Raw genomic sequence first — 17,439 nt, 5'->3', positions numbered from 1 at the left:
GCAGGGTTTTCTTCTCGTTGTTTTATTTCACCTTTTAAGCAAAGTAATAATTAATTTCTAATACACACGTAATTTAAAAATAAAAGGTGCGTGCTTTGACCCCTCTGACCCTCTGAATGAGAGGCTGAGTTATTCATATTTTACATAATTATGTATTATTCATACATAAATATGCAAAACCTATTGGCCAAATACAGAACAATGGTTGTAACGGGTAGGTACGTCATTCGTTTTGCAAAATGTAGAGTTTCTCTATTCCCGTATAGTAAGGAACTTTTTGTTATAATGTAGAAGTAGCTGACGAACATGCTGTCCACCTTATGGTATGTGGCCATGGATATCTGTAATACCAGATAAAATTAGATTCTTACCTGATGTCGGCCCTAGCTATTCTATACGTCGCTACTCCTGAAGACTAAGCTGGAATGTCTCGGCACAGTATGTCTCCCTTACCACACCCTTCAAACCAGATCGTTAATACCGCTTAACACTTCTGTTATTAGGCAGAAATGGTCTGGCAAAAGAATTTGGAAATATGTGTAGGAATAGGTTCCTACTTTATACTCCGTCAAATGAAAACTGATTCGAGGTCCCTACGAAAAGAAACGTGTTATTAAAAGCCGTACGTACGTGTTATTTATAAACAGACACTTATTTTAAACGTTTTATGTACCTGCTATTATTAAAGCTACGGCTTATAAAACTGACCTTAATTCTCAGTGTAGTTTACCTTGGCAACATAGGTGGTAAATACTAAACATACAAAATACTTAACAATATTTTGTCACGATCTATTGATGGTAGGTAGTGCTTAAAGGTATAATCACACTTACAGGTTGCAGACAATTTTTAATAAATTACCTATTCGCTATGTAATTTGTAGGTACGTAAATTCGCGCAAATAACTTTACGAGTAGTATGCAAATGACCGACGCTATTTTCATTTATTTTATTATTCTTTTTTGTAATAAAATGTAGCATGTTTTATTTTTGCAAAAAAATGTAGTTTCAAAAATTGAGGACCATCGTGGCGGAGCGGTCATCATACAGGTCTGATGCGCAAGGGGGTCCCGGGTTCGCTCCCTGGCCAGACAGAAATCTAAATGATGAATTTAGGTTACTGTTTATGGGTCTGGGTGTTTGTGTATTTGTCTCTGTGTGTGTTCGTAGCACAATACAGGGAATCCTAGTGTGGGGTTGTGGCCGTAGAAAGCATTTTTTATATTTAGTGTTTGTAATCAAGTGAATTATTTTGGCACACTCAAAAGTTAATTTCAACTTTACAGCCGCTATAGCCGCTATAGCTATTGCCCACCAAAGACTGACGGTCCTCCGAACTACAACGTGTCAAGGTCCACACGTTGGCCGCTTCGTTACATTCTTCGTTACATTTACATTAATCAATCCGCTCTGGAAGGTCCACCGTGTTAAGGCATTTACTTACTTGTACAAAAATATTTAAATACTCCAAATACCATCTGTAATGGAAAGCTGTCGAATTATTGCAGCCGCTGTACTGTTCTTCAGTGTTTATGTAATACAGTGTCGGCAAAACTTGGTCGTTCGAGGAGTACCTGAAGACGGACCATTGAACTTCACCGCCTTAGCAAGCAAATACGGGCACTCGGTCGAAGAATACGATGTCGTGACTGAAGATGGATACATTTTGAAATTGTTTCATATTCCTGGATACAGAAGTCAGCCAGTGCTGTTGATGCATGGTATCATAGACTCCGCTGACACCTTCATAATTCGAGGAGAAGGTTCTTTGGCAATCACTCTAGCTAATGAGGGTTACGATATGTGGGCTGGCAATTCTAGAGGAAGCAGATATTCGAGGCGACACATTACGTTGGATCCGGATGTGGATAAGAAATACTGGGATTTTAGCTTTCACGATTCTGGATATTATGACCTTCCCGCTATGATTGATTTTATCTTAGATAAAACGGCACAAAGAAAACTAAGCGCCATCGGACATTCTCAGGGTAACACCATATTTTACGTCCTTGGATCCACTAGGCCCGAATATAACGAGAAGATTAATGTTATGATAGCAATATCGCCTGTTTGTTTCATTAACAACCCAAGTCCCACAATTCAAACACTTATTACTTTGTCCCCATTGATCGACAGTGTACTCGAAGGTTTCGGGCAAGAAGAGGTTTTCAACGATAATTCCTCGCTTAGACCTTTGATAAAAGCGATATGTGCTCAGAAAAATTTTGGATATGCGATTTGTGCTCACGGAGTTTTATTCTTAATAGGTGGGAGTGACCCTGAAGAGATGGAAGAAGATTTCTTACCCATCGTAGTGGAATATTATCCATCGGGGACGTCGAGGAAAAATTCATTGCACGTCGCGCAAGTTGCTGTTAGAAAAAAATTTGTACAGTTTGACTATGGAGCTAGAAAAAACTTGGATTTATACAACACAACGTATCCCTCGAAATACGACTTAGGTAAAGTGACAATGAGAGTAGCATTACTGTTCGGTAGTAATGATGGCATTGTGAGTTTGAAAGACGTGAGATTACTTCGTAGAAACCTACCCAATGTCGTCGTATACCGCATGATGGAGCACAAGAAATTTAATCATATCGATGCCGTGTGGGGACGAAATATGAAAAAATATCTATTTCCACATATTTTTGAAATTTTAGAAAAATATAACACGCCAGTGCGATAGTAAAAACATTTTTTAAGCTTAAAAAAATTTTAACAAAAAATTCATCCAACTTCTATTATGTCACTACAACGTAAAAAATAATTGAAATAAATGTTGGTTTAGTACATATTTCTGAAGTCGGCGCTCAATATATTTCGTTGGATAACGATGTAAACAGCGTGTCTAATATGAGCGCCGACTTTACCCAGAACTACTAAAAACTAGCAAATTTTGCTAGTTTTTAGTGGTTCTGGGTTCCTATGTTACTACCGACATGTAGAACCTATACGTAGATAAGTTTAGGTAATGTGATATTCTATTGCATTGGCGAATGATTAGCACTTGAAAAGACATTCGGTATAATACAATTTCTTCTATTGTAAATAATTAGGTAAACTTAAACTTAAACATATTTGGTAATTGGCTCCATATCATTTACTTGGTAAGTATGTAATTTTTAATATTCTGAAGATTCTTTTTTATGTTTATTGTTACATAATGGTTATTTTGTTACATAGGTTAATTTTATAAATATAATAATTAGATTAATTTTATTGAAATATGTATCTATTGTTACGACTACACAATCGGAAAACGGCAGATTTACAGTTCCAATATGGTTCAAATATAAAAATCGTTTAGGTACCTACAAAAAAATCAAAGTATTAGGTACTTTGATTTTTTTTAATAAATCCACGGAAAACCACATCGACAACAATTTCAATAGGCATGTAAAGTATACGTACAAGATAAAGGATAAATAAAATGTTTATGAGTTCTTATTCTACCAACTACCGATACAATGATCCTACTATTAAAATATTTCCCGCGAACTTGCGTTATGCTATGGCAGACTATGGCTGACGCAATAGATAGACGTTTCATTTTACTTCAAATTTCCCTAGCACGTAAGTGATGTTACCTTATCGATAGGTAATTTGACATCGATATAAATAATCGCTATATGTATATTAATTAGTAAAACCAGTTTTACTTAGATACCAACAAAATCACTGTGACCTTTATATATTTCATATAATAAAACACAGTAGGATAAAAAATCTAAAAAATATCATATTACCATCAAATGTTTCACAAAGTATTATTATTTATTAATAAAATAACTTGTAAGTTTGTTTATTAAGCAAAATATCTCCATAAAAAGTTTTTCTTTTTCTTTTTAAATGACACTAACTTCTTCATATTTTGATAGATTCCGAAATTATTACCCTTATAGCGTGTAGCAAGATTACAAAGAGAGAGTTACATTAAAACATATAAGGTATTTTGTTTTTTATATATTTTGTAAGTAATAACTTTATTCGTAATATTTTAACAATCTATCTAAACACCTGCTAACATTGTTATTATTGGAAAAAAACAAATAGAATATAATTTGTACACTTCACTTCAATGATAGAGTGTATCAACTTAATTCACCAGTTTATTAAGTCAACATCATCTTTACACACAGAAAATATAACAGCAATTTAAGTAGCTACCGTATCATAAAGACATCATTGTATTTTTATATAAAAAGACTTTTATCGATATAACATCTGACAGTTGTACAGCAGTACAGCACTAAAATGCCGCATGGTCCACAAAGTCCGCATGAAACGAAACCGCTTGTACAACCAGTACAGCTGTCTGTCAGTGTCATATTGTATAGTACTTGTGTTTTCGCTAGATTCGATTACAAAATTAAATCTTCTAGTTTTAAATTTCATAGATTGCATCAGCTAATATTAGGAGAATCTCAGTGTAAATCGATCTCAGCCGTTTCAGTAGTGTTAGTATTCTTTTAGTATTCCAGTTGGAAATAGGTTATTCAACATCGATGTTAGAAAAATGAGTTTTCCGGATGGAGATCATGTTACAAATTATGAGAATGGTGGGAATAGACTATTACAAGAGTATACGATAAAACAAGCGTACAAGGATGGTGAGTTTAGTGTTTTTTCATTCAGATATTTGCCGGTTTCGCAAGTGCCAAGTCGTCGCTGTTTCACTAACTGCCAGGTGCAATTCGGTGATTGCCAACTCAGAACTTCCGTCATAATCTTAAAGATTATAAGAAATGTTCGCCACATGGTTCATAATTCATAAAAAATATTTTTTGACAATTTACCTCTAACGTCAGTCAAAAATTGTGCTGAATCAATTTTTCATAACAAAATGGCTCATAATAAATTATTAACATTTTTATGAAGTTGTATAACTATAACGTTTTTTACATAACTCTCTCACTAGAACTCCCTGAGTCTTGAATGTCATGGAACCATACAACACTTAAACTCAAACATCTAAACCTAGAACAGAATTCTAAAGGAAACATTTATGGCTGAAAATCTTTTTGAATGAAATTATTTTTTTTTCATTAACTGCACACCAAAATTGTTCTATTGCCTGGCTAGCACATTTTAGGGGGTGATAGATGATTTTTTATTGACATATGTATTTTTAGAGGGCTGCTTAAACTCACCTACAGGCCACAATATTTATTTCACAAGAATTTTCTCCGCAACTTTGAAAAGGTTGCCCATGCTCACCTACTTTAGAGAGAAATGTTGACTCTATCTAATATCTGTGACAACTTGCTAGCATGTTTGATTTTAAAATTTATACTTTTATCTTAAATTCAATCAATTAATCTCTTTTTAAACCATTTAAGAACAATCATTAAATTTAATAGAATTGAATAATTAATATTTGAATAACTGGTAGAAAAGTTTTTTTTAATAAACTCCATACATAGTTATCGGATTATCAAAATACCAGAAAGTGAAAAGAAAAAAAAAATAATTTCAAAAATAAATCCTTGTACAAATGTTACATTAAAGTTGAGGAATATCTATAATTAGAACAAAAAGGAATATAAGTTCTTTAAATTAGTTCTTGTTTTACATACAGTGGAGTCCGTTTATAATGACATTGAAGGGAATTGACAAACACATCATAATAAGTGGAAGTCATATGAAGTGTTTGTGGAAAATTTTTTTTAATGTTAATATGTATTAATAGACAAACATAGCATATTAAATCAAAATAAAAATTGCATGTTACAAGTATGATATGTATTTATATTTTATATATATGTATTTAACACATTTTTTTAATTTATTTTATTAAGAAAACTGTAACTGTAATTTTTGCCTGCCTTTATTTTTTCATTTTATTGTATGTTTCATCATTTTATTGTATGTACCTCGCCATGGTCTAATTATCATTTTTAATATTGCTAAGAATAAATCGTGATAATTATTTCTGCAGCCTTTAGTGCCTCTTCTGCGGTAGGTTGTTCTGGTTCTTCCTAGACTTCCTCTTCCACATCATTTGAGTTGTACCCTTAACATTAATGTTTGAGCGCTATCAATGTCAACATAATCTTTCCACTTTTCCGGTGATGCTAAAGAATCTAAACTTAGGTTTCGTGACCACAAAGATGTCATTTTCAAATTCATGTTCAAAACAAAAACGAGCCACATGCCAGACATCCATGGTTGGGAACCAACAAACGTTACCGAAGTTGTAAAGAATCATGTTGTCGTGTGGGTTATTAAAACTGGACATAATTTATCGACAATGGGTCATAGTTAGCGACATGTCGCTATAAGGGAAGTCATTATATGCGAGTTTTTACAAAAAAAAAAATATGAAAACTTTATTGTGTAATTACATCATAATAAGCGGTTGGTCTATATAGGCGGAGGTAAACGGATTCTACTGTACATATTTCTAAGTACATACAAGTAGTATATGATTTCCATGAATTGTAGACACCACTGATTTAGAGCAACTGGTTAAGTCACTCTTATTATCCTTGTGAACTGTGATGAAATACTTAGTTTTAATGCAACTTTTTTATTACAAAATTTGTTAATTTAACCAAAACATATCAGCATGGTGTAAAAGTACCAGTGCTATAAAGTAATTTTTGAGCCCCTGCAAACTATAAAGTAGTTATCAGCCGAAATCAATTTGTCGCAGTGTTTCTTCATACTGATTAAGGGACCGAGCAAACTAAATTGGCTGTACTTTGTAAATTCTGGTCTTGTGAGAGACATATGATCTTTGTTCTGGTGGATTATCTCATATACGACGTCATATAGACGGTCAAAAAAATCAAATAAAAAATATAATTTTTATGTAAAGCATAATAAATTAAATAATACATTAATTTAATATCACAGACCATTGAAATTCATTGCCATAAGTAAATGTAACAATTGTGTGACAATAAACAGGCTATCTGTAAAATAAAAATAAACTCCCTAAAAATAGTCATGTTTATATAAAACGTACAAAGCAGGATTGTTGATTTGAATAGATCAATAAATTCATATGACATACATGACCCAATCAATATAACTTAAGCACAGTTTAAATTCTCAATCAATTGGTTACGTCTCTGTCTCCAATCATATCAATTGCTGGGTCGTTTCTCTCTGGACGTGCTAGTGTGAAATTGACATCCTTCTTATAGGGCTTCTTATATTCAGTAATCATGTGGGTAGTGATTATTGCTGTATTAGGTGAGATTTTTACTTTCTATTATTGCAAATAAAAGGTTATTAAGCATTAGGAATTTAATGCAGTCTTGATTGGAATTGAGTAGACATATTGCTATGGTGGTGCACTAAAAGATAGTAATATAATAGTGTTGGCATCATAATAATTCATAATTCTTCGTATTTGAAACACATGACACATATTTACGTTATATTTAAGATAAAGATATGTGAAAGTTATATGTTTGAGCTACAATTTTTTATCATAAATACTAAGCGAGCTACTACGAAATATCTTAAAACCTCAGTGCTATAGGATAAAATAAAAAAAAATTAACATAAAGAAGGTAGGATGGAGATTCTGTCACATACTTTTACTGTGCAAATATTTTTATTACTTAGTAATAGTTTTTGCATAGGTAAAATAGGTAGTAGCTAAAGAGGTTTAGTATTTTTTGCGTTGATGTCCAGGTGGCATCAAAGCCGGTGCAAGCCGAGCGGCGCGGCTGGCCTACCGCGTGCTGTCGCGCCGCAAGGCAGCAGAGGAGGGCGTGGCGCGGCTCGCCCGGGTGCTGTCCGCCTTGGACCTCACCGCCCTGGGAGTCGGCAGCACGCTCGGTGTAGGCGTGTATGTGTTAGCTGGGGATGTGGCGAAGAACTACGCGGGCCCAGCGGTCATACTGTCCTTCTTGTTAGCGGCCGTTGCTAGTGTGTTTGCTGGTGAGTTGTTTTGGGATACGAGTATATTTCTGACGTCTTAAGTTTTTTTTTGATGAGCCGTAATGTTATCCTGGTAAGAGTTAAGTTATGTTTTACATGTTTTGAAAGAACATCAACATCTTGAAAGGTTTTTCATTTTTGTGGGGACCAGGAAGAATTTGTAGAGGGTAAAACTGATTGTTTGACATACCTACTTGTTATCTTATACATAAACGACTCTTTCGATGATGAAAATAACTTGTATCTCGTACCTACACCACGTACCACCACCACATACCTATACGATAAAAAGATAAATCGTGAGGTAAAAAAAATATAAAGATATACCTCGTTCCCAGGTCTGTGTTACGCAGAATTCGGCGCCAGGGTGCCGAAGGCGGGATCGGCTTACGTGTACAGTTACGTGTGCGTCGGCGAGTTTATAGCCTTCATCATAGGCTGGAATCTCATACTGGAGTACATTATAGGTAAGTTCTTATCGCTTTGCATAAGTATATCGTTGTTATTTTTTTTCCTAGTAGGCATGCAAGCGTGATTTCCCTAAATAACATAACAATTTTTTTCGTTGATGTAGTACGGAATCGATAACAGAAAAAAATTAAAAGATTAAAATTCAGAAGATGAGAGAAGTTGTATAAGTATTATAGTGTATTCCTGCGAAGTTATTCATAGCTTCTCTTTAGGTAGACCGTGATTTAGCTGTACATTTATAAAAGGTCGTCCATTAAGTCCGTGATTAATGATTTTAGCAATTTTTGATCCCCTTCCTTACCCCCGTGATACGCGTTGAATTTTTAGAATTACTTCTCTTTTGATAAAATATCACGTATATTTCTCAGAAAGTATAAAGTTCACAAATATGTTAATTAACCTCATTTCGAAATTGAATTGGATGACGTGTAGTTATATTATTACTTATTCGACTATATTTCAGTTATATATAGGCAAAAAATAAGCGATAGCGTTGCCGCCAAACTCAAGTTTTAAGAACTATTTATACATGAGTTTGATATCGTTAACTTATTCTAAACTAATATTATATACCTAATAAATAAATATCTATTTTTAACTGTAAGCAACCGGGAAAATCATACAATTCTGTGATTTCCTACATGTGTTACTCTGAAAGGCATACTGTTTAGCCTCATTAGCAATCGTAGTTAATTAGCATAACATAATATGTCAGTGTGAGATGAAAGATCTGTTGTCTTCTTGTTATTGCGTTAAGATTTATGAATAGAATATATCTCTAATACGAACATCAGATATGTATTTGATTTGAATGAGAATGTACCTACTTAATATACTAACATATAATTTAAACGTATATTTTTATAAAATTTGAGTAGCAAACGAAAATGCAGTCTTAGTGCTAAGTGGCCACTGCCGCTCACTTATAATTAATATAAAATTAGTTTCCTACTAAGGCTTGGCCAAATTTCTACCCCTGAAGGCAGCTGTATAAGAAGGGGATAAGTATCTTCCTTACCATACCTTTCAAACTAGACTACGAGAGCGCCTGATAGTCTTGTTATTGCAGAAGAAGGTGTAACCTGGTGCCTTCTGAGTGTAATATAAAATGGTTCAAAGTTAAACCACATTGTGGTAAGGGCGATATACATTTGCGAGGCGTTCCAACTTAGTCTTCAGCGTTAACAACGTATCTACAACGGTTGACCTTCGGTAGTAATCTTATCTTATCAGAGATCGATTACAGATAGCCATGGGCGACTGAAGCTAATTTCCGTCAGGTGGACTGCATGCTCATTTGCTACTATATTAAAAAATAATAATAATAAAAATAGCGTTTTCTTGTAAGACGACCCCTATTTATTTTGAACAGCGGCGGCGGAGCGGATGTTAAATGCCGTTACTTAAATTTACTTTACGTAACACCCTAATTATGTACTATAATTATGCATAAGCAATAAAAGTTGAATTTGAATTTGAAAAAATACTTGTATCCAGCACAGATTACTAAAGATTACTCACTTCTAACAAGAAAATGTAACTAGTTTTGACAATTGAAATTGTTACTGTCATCTATTTTCGTGTGAAAAATATAAAAAATGTAGTTTTTAGATCATTTAGGAATGAGACGACTTTTCTCCGCACTTACTTCGTGTTTTTGCACCACTTAACTTTACATGTCGGCATTTTCCCGCGTACACCATGTCAGCCATTAAATTGCTGACATGGTGTAATTGGCATAAAAAATGGCTGACACATTTGTCAGCCGTTCAAGCCTTTTAATAGCTTCCTTAAATTACAAGGCGGTGAAATATCTAAGCTTATCTATGGTATCCAGGGGCAGCGTCAGTGGTGAAGGCGCTGAGCGAGTACCTGGACTCGCTGCTGGACAAGGCGATCTCGTCGCACCTGCAGGCGTGGATGCCGCTGGACTCGCCGCACCTGGCGCGCTACCCGGACCTCTTCGCATTCGCCGTCATTATGGCCTTCTCCGGTCAGTGGCCCATTATTGTTGTATGAGATGATGATACACTAGCCCAGTCGTGCTTGTATTTACTGCAAGTCTATTTAAAGTCAGCGTGGTACTTGCCGACTCACTTATATGTTGTGTGGACAAATAATGGCCCAATTTCTCCCTTGAATTTGCTAGAAATCAATGCCACACATTAATAATAAAATTAATATTTTGTAAATCTGGTCATTTAAAGATAAAGTACCACACATAATGTGGATCGTACTAGTTATATATGGAAACAGTCTTGTGAACTTTGCCTTTAGATGGCTAAAATCCGAAAATGCTGTCATTGAATCACCATGTTATGGAAAAAACTTATTAATGACAAGTTGTAACCATTTTATGCTTCAATATTTTTTGTATTTATCATTTCACAGTTGGTCTTGCATTCGGTGTAAAGGAGTCAACCAAGTTCAACAACTTCTGCACGGGCGTCAACTTGTGCGTCGTGCTGTTCGTCATCATCTCTGGATCATTTAAAGGTGATTTATTAAATTAATATTTTAATTATAGAATAATTATCAATAAGGAAAACACAAGATAGCAATAATGGCCATTGCTTTGGTCTTAATAACGTACGACTGGTATTAATAAACAATTTATCCAGTGTTTTGTTTACCTAAGATTGATATTTAAAGATGTGTAGTAATTTTACTTTATATGCTGTATGTGTGTGTAGAATTAAAGTCTATTATCTTAGTATGAAAATCGGTTCTGTGTCTTCGAAAACAGACAAATAATATAAAAAAAAAATGTGATGTTTATGTTTTGATATAATGTAAGGAACAATTTAATATCAACTATTTGTACATAATATCATTTATTTGTACAGATGTATTGTATATTGACCTAGTTAGTAACTGTAAGGTTTGGTGTAAACCAGTGTTGGCTAGCCCTAATGTATGACGTCCATAATATATGTTACAAGGTTGTCGGCAGGAGTTTACAGAAATGAATTTAGCTAGTTGATAACCACGTTCTATTAAGTAGGTTTGATTCATAAGGAATAAATATATATGTATACATATGTTAATTCGATCATTATTTAAAATTAATAATACTGACATACTTGTTACGTTATTACAAAATATTTCCTTGTGGTATATGATAATAATTTGGTCGTTAACAGTTTTGTGGTAAACAATATGAGTAAGGGTATAAGAGGATATCGGAAGCAATATAAAAAAGTGTGTGTCTACTAATGTGCGATCGTGTCATAAACCTAAAACCATGTTTTCTGCAAATGTTTGCAATATTTACCTACTAGACATCTTTATGATGTCAGTTTTGTAAAAAAACACTCATAATTTTTTCCAAACGCTACTGAACAAGTATAACTTAAAAATATATTAATATTAAAAATGTTTATACATATATTTGAATTTGGTTTCAGCTGATACCAAAAACTGGCGAATCCCCGCTTCGGAAGTGCCCAAATCGGACAAGAAGGACTTCGGCACCGGAGGGTTCGCCCCGTACGGTTTCGCTGGCATCATCAAGGGCGCTGCCGTCTGTTTCTATGGATTTATTGGTATGCCCTTTTTATATGACGAAAGTTAACAAAAAAACAGTCTTTCTGGTATTTAGTGGTCATCGAAGAAAATACGTATTACAAATTATATGATATACAGGGTAGAAGGTTAAACGAAGGACATATTCAAGCTAAAGATAATTCATACTCACAGTTTGTTAAATAGAAAAGAAATAAAAAAATATTGATAAGTTACAGTAATAAATTACATCACAATGCAAATGTCGTAAAATGGCGTGGACTCTAACGACAACACACCATATTGTTATGTAGTCTTGGCAAACTATCTTCTTATCACATCACAACAAATCTTATAGAGTGACGTATAGGTTATCGAGGCGTTCTACCTTAGTTCTCATGAGTAGAAACGAAACTATAACTAAATTCAGGAAGGAATTTAATCTTATTTGGGATTATCAGATGTCCATGAGTGGCAGTAGCCACATACCTTCAGAAGTAGAAAATTGCATTTACCTTGAAGGTGGTAGAACCCTTTGTGGTTCGACTCCGGTGGCACTACCGCCATACCTATTTCTGCCTCACAACAGCAGTGTTGAGCGCTGCTGTGTTCTAGTTTGAAGAGTGCGGTAAAGAAGACATACTCTTGCGAGGCGTTCCAGCTTGGTCCTCAGGGGTAGCGGCACATCGGTGGCCGACTCCAGGTAGGAATATCTAATCCTATCTAGAGTTGATTATAGAAGTCTATGGGCGGCAGTAGCCACTTACCATCAGGTGGACTACTTGTCTGCTACTCCTGTATAATACAATCAAAAAATGTGTAAATGTCCGGTTTTGTGTTGAACGTAGGTTTCGACTGCGTGGCGACGGCGGGCGAGGAGGCGCGGCGGCCGCAGAAGTCCATCCCCTTCGCGGTGGTGGCCTCGCTGCTCATCGTGTTCCTCGCCTACTGCGGCGTCTCCTCGGTCTTGACGCTCATGCTGCCCTACTACATGCAAGTAAGACTCTCTTACGACAACATACTTTAGACGTAGTTATATTATGCGGTTAGTGTTTATGGGCCGATTTAACCCGCGTTAACCACGACGGGTATGGTGACGACCTGCGTGGCGGAGCGATCACCATACCGGTCCGACGCGCAGAGGGTCCCGGGTTCGATCCCCGGCCAGACAGAAATCTAAATGATAAATTTAGGTTTCTATTTCTGGGCTGGGTATATTTGGGTGGATGTATTTGTTTCTGCGTGTGTTCATGGCACCCACGATACAGGGAATCCTAGTGTGGGGCTGTGAGTATAAAAAGCGTTTTTTTTTAATTTTTCTAATGTATGATAACTTAGCGTTCGTCGATTCATTTCTTATAAAACTTGGAATGAACGATGAATATAGGCACTCGCCGGCAAATATTGCCACTCGTAATAGACGCATTTTACGTTGTGATCTAACAAACCTACATATTGTGTAACAATATCTGGAGAATATTGTACTTTTCAAGCGCCGAGTTCAGAACTGTGAAAAGTAAATAAAATAAGTTGGTTAGGAATTACTAACAATTTTTTTTTATTTTTCCGTATGTAGAGATACTGAAGAGGTTTTTTATTTCGTGTTGGAACGAAATTTTGTTTTATTTTTATAACTCCCTCCCACTACTAATTCAATTCTGTTGCGTGTCAGGACGAGAAGGCTCCGTTCCCGTTCGTATACGACCATCTAGGTTGGAGCTGGGCGAAGTATGCCGTCAGCGTGGGCGCCATCTGCGCGCTTTGCTCCAGGTATTGTTCTGTTATTTATTTATGTATTTACTTATTCTTTCATACAATCATTATTTTACTGAATTACGAAACAGAGAAATTTCCTTAAAATATTTTAGGTTTATAACTAATTGTTTTTTATTGTAAATTAAACATTAAATAAGGGTTGAAATAGGTTGAATGAGTAAAAGGATACATCAGAACCAGTCACAGTATAATCTCCGATAAAAACGATATTGGTAAACTGATATATATTTCTTTAATTTGAATATTTTGAGTGTCATCAAATGCTTATGGCATAATGTTTAAAATCATGATCAATCAAACTGAGTGCTTTCTACATATTTAACCTTGGAAGTAAGTTGTAAGCAAGAGAAATATCCCTCGCACTATTGGGTAATCAGTTGTTAGTGTTTATTGAAAAATAACATTAAAAATGGCGAGAACTTAATTACCAACCAATTATTAATTAAATTATTATTTGCATTCCAGTTTAATGGGAGCGGTGTTCCCGCTGCCGCGCATCATCTACGCGATGTCGTCGGACGGGCTGCTGTTCCAGTTCATGGGCCGCGTCAGCGAGAAGTACCAGACGCCGCTCGTAGGCACCATGGTCGCCGGGCTGTTCACTGGTAAACACCTACTGGAAATACCTTCGTAACAGTAGCTACGTAGCTTCGTAACCGAAGCGTCATTTCGAATCTAACAAGGGTAGAAATTAAAAAAAAATAGCAGCTATTACACTATTTTAAATACAGAAGATACAGCAGCTATTACACTATTTTAAATTGCAAATAGATAATTAAGTTATAAAGATAAGAAACGTTAGGCGTGTTCCGGAGGAGGTGTGATTTTTAGTTGCTATATATTATGTGCGCTGCGACGTTTCTTAGGCTACGTTAAGGCGTTAATAGTCTTGAGGGCGTTATAATCTTAAAAATGTCCGACATGATTTCCGACAGGGTGACCGAACTCCTAACTCCAACCCTTTAATAACCTTCCTTAGCAGCGTGATGCGAGTATGTCCTGCCTTTCGTTGTATGGAAAGTCGCCTGTTTAGAGAGTCATGTTAAATGGTAGAAGAAAGTAAAACATTGCTTATTTGATTGCAGGTACCCTAGCGATGATATTTGAGTTGGAACAACTGATCCACATGATGTCCATCGGTACTCTATTGGCGTACTCCATGGTTGCTTCCTGTGTGTTATTGTTAAGGTAACAATTATATATTAGTAATGGTAATGGTAATCTGTCGAAATGTATATCCGTTTTATGATTCTATTAAAATTAAGAAATTGTGAACCTGGTCTTTCAAACCACATATATCAAAGAAAAATAACACATCTAAAAAAAATCTGCGCCCGGGCTCAGAATTCTTCATCACCTCAAGAATATAGAATAAGCAACCTTTTCTGGGTAGGATAGTAAACACGGTTAGTCCTCTAGACCTGGAAGCTGGTATGTATTTGTGTGTGCGTGCGTGCGTGTGCGTGTGTGTGTGTGTATGTGTAAGTGTAATTAAAGATTTATGTATATTTGCAGATACGAGCAGAGTCCATCAGCGGCGCGCTCTACAGAACCCCTCAAACTGTCTGTCCGCGCCGTGCTGAGGCAACTGTACAACTCTGACGGCCACACAGTGCCCACAAGACTCAGTGCTGGCTTGGTTGGCGTGCTCGTCACTTTGTATGGTTAGTTGTCATGATTAATAATTGAGATTAACCTTATTATTACTATTATTTGAACTTGACTATTAAGTTTAGTTGTGTATTTAGTACTGAAGATACAAGAAGTATATTATGAAGAACTTTCAAAATCAATATTTGATGATTTCAAATATTTAGATGTTAAATATCAATCTTTGAGAGGTAAAATATTGCATAGGTCGATTATTAATAACAGATTTTAATAATGAGTAGACTTGTTTGAGCTTGATAATTTCAGGATTACTACTAGGAGTACTAAAGCTTATTATCATTAGCTATAGGACTAACCAAATCTAAGTAAATAGGTTGACAAAAAAGTGAAAAAATATTTAATAATGGATGCATAGATAAGTGTAGATAGCTCACCGCGTTGTAATTGAAGGAAAACATTAAATGGTTGATACATAAGTAAAATGGTTGACTGTTTTCCCATTACGTCTCCGACTATCATTTACGCGGAACAATGTCGTCATTTGTAGTTAAGTGGTGCAAATACAACATGAAATCGAAGAAAAAGTGTAGAGAAATATCGTTTCATTCTTGCTCTAAAAACTACATTTTTTTTAATATTTGTCAAACACGAAAGTAGATGACGGGGACAATTTCAATTGTCAAAACCGGTTATATTTTCTTGCTAGGAGCGAGCAATCTCTACTAATGTATGAATGGACGCTCGTTAGCCTTTTTATATGTTGTCGTTGTGTCCAGGTGTGTGTTGCCTGGCGCTGCTGGGCGGCATGAAGCAGCTGGGCGCGCGCGCGCTGGCGGGCGAGGCGCGCGCGGCGCTGGCGCTGGCGGCGGGCGCGGCGCTGCTGCTGGCCGCGCTGGCCGCCATCGCCCGCCAGCCCGTCTCTGAGAAGAAGCTCGCCTTCTCCGTGAGTTCTGCTCCTTGTAAATTCTAATTCTAATTTGTGGCGACCCCCCGCTACTCGTCGAGAGATAGCGCCACGAGTATTCTGAATCACGCTATTGAAGTTTTCTAAATATCTGGTCTACATGCGAGTTCCGAACTGAGACTTTTGGTGCACGGCCGCCCCCCGGGCATGATCACCTAGCCCGGCGGAAGATCTCCCTTTGGCAAAAAATTCAAATTCAAATTCTTTATTTGCTAGAACACGGTGTTGTAGTGTTTGTTAGTGTAAATTAAGCTCCTACACGGAGGGTTTTTAATTATAAGTATTCTTTATCACAGTGCCTACCTATTATGGTTTATTAGATAATGCCTATTCAGCAGTTCCTATTTTTTTAAAACATTTCATTTTTTTCTATATATTTTAATATTTCGTGGAATCATAGCAGCCATAGTAATAATTAAATATAAATCAAGTATTGTCTATGGTAGTCCCAAGATATAGTCCAAGTATATCCTGTGACTGATAGACATGCAGCAGATGGTAAGTAATAAAGTCCATTTTTTACCCTATAGCTACGGAACCCTAGCAATAGATGTGTAATGAAAATATAATTATAACTTCCATATAGGTGGGTGTGGAATATAATTCTAGGAGTTAACCCTTTTTTGTTAATCTTCTTTATTCAAATTATAATTTATATTGTATTATCGATTGTCCAGGTGCCGTTTGTCCCGTGGCTGCCCGGCCTCAGCATCCTCATCAACGTGTACCTGATGCTGAACCTGGACTACATGACCTGGCTGCGCTTCGCTGTGTGGATTGCGGCGGGTGAGTGTGTTTTATTTAAAAAAAAAATAAAAATAAAAATGCATTTATTAAAAAAAAAACCCTAAATCTAACAGTCCAGGCTGCAGTTGCAGCACACCTGCACAGTAGACCACCACAGCAGGCACGACATTCAGCAATGAATGAGCGACTCAGAAGAAGAAGAATACAAATATTGATACTAAATTAATAAACATAGGATTAAAATAAATATCACAAGTACAACGTTTAGATTTTATTAGTGTATGCCCTTTTTTTTTTGTTCACGAGGGGGCAACCTTCAAAAGGTACCCGATGCCTTGGGAGCGACACAGGGTTTTGTGGGACTCTTACCGCACTAAAACCCCCCCGGGGGCCGTCCTCATCGCTGCGTAGAGGACTTCGGGATCTCCAAAGGAACGCAACCGGAGTCCTCTTAGCGCATTGCCTCG

At 36.0% G+C, this 17,439-nt stretch overlaps 2 protein-coding genes across 3 annotated transcripts in view; both read left to right on the top strand.

Annotated features, from left to right (window-relative positions):
• Nucleotides 1-1,442: 1,442 nt before the first annotated feature.
• On the top strand, nucleotides 1,443-2,689 carry LOC140757115 (lipase 1-like). The gene has a single exon (XM_073092651.1). It carries the CDS (start codon nucleotides 1,484-1,486, stop codon nucleotides 2,687-2,689), a length of 1,206 nt encoding a protein of 401 aa, XP_072948752.1. The 5' UTR covers nucleotides 1,443-1,483.
• Nucleotides 2,690-4,268: 1,579 nt separating this feature from the next.
• LOC140757222 (cationic amino acid transporter 2) overlaps nucleotides 4,269-17,439 on the top strand; it is a 39,193-nt gene continuing 26,022 nt past the window's right edge. The window contains exons 1-13 of one of the 2 annotated variants that reach the window (XM_073092757.1): nucleotides 4,269-4,613; nucleotides 7,651-7,899; nucleotides 8,238-8,366; nucleotides 10,208-10,363; nucleotides 10,762-10,866; nucleotides 11,778-11,915; nucleotides 12,723-12,871; nucleotides 13,547-13,644; nucleotides 14,116-14,255; nucleotides 14,736-14,838; nucleotides 15,166-15,314; nucleotides 16,038-16,204; nucleotides 16,903-17,011. In XM_073092757.1, the coding sequence (XP_072948858.1) occupies nucleotides 4,520-4,613; nucleotides 7,651-7,899; nucleotides 8,238-8,366; nucleotides 10,208-10,363; nucleotides 10,762-10,866; nucleotides 11,778-11,915; nucleotides 12,723-12,871; nucleotides 13,547-13,644; nucleotides 14,116-14,255; nucleotides 14,736-14,838; nucleotides 15,166-15,314; nucleotides 16,038-16,204; nucleotides 16,903-17,011 (1,786 nt within the window). In that variant the 5' untranslated portion in view covers nucleotides 4,269-4,519. Of the gene's footprint in view, nucleotides 4,614-7,062; nucleotides 7,204-7,650; nucleotides 7,900-8,237; nucleotides 8,367-10,207; nucleotides 10,364-10,761; nucleotides 10,867-11,777; nucleotides 11,916-12,722; nucleotides 12,872-13,546; nucleotides 13,645-14,115; nucleotides 14,256-14,735; nucleotides 14,839-15,165; nucleotides 15,315-16,037; nucleotides 16,205-16,902; nucleotides 17,012-17,439 lie in introns of those variants that run through there. The other variant, XM_073092758.1, reaches the window with a different exon arrangement.

This window comes from Epargyreus clarus, unplaced genomic scaffold (assembly GCF_041222505.1).
Source record: "Epargyreus clarus isolate Ecla_fem2 unplaced genomic scaffold, WU_Ecla_fem_2.2 ptg000004l, whole genome shotgun sequence".
In the NCBI taxonomy this organism is placed as follows: Eukaryota; Metazoa; Arthropoda; class Insecta; order Lepidoptera; family Hesperiidae; genus Epargyreus; species Epargyreus clarus.
Note: the sequence above shows the minus strand (reverse complement) of the source record. Positions and strands in the feature narration are given on the sequence as shown.

Coding starts and splice junctions, on each gene's coding strand:
- LOC140757115 (XM_073092651.1), top strand. CDS start 1,484: ATGGAAAGCTGTCGAATTATTGCAGCCGCTGTACTGTTCTTCAGTGTT.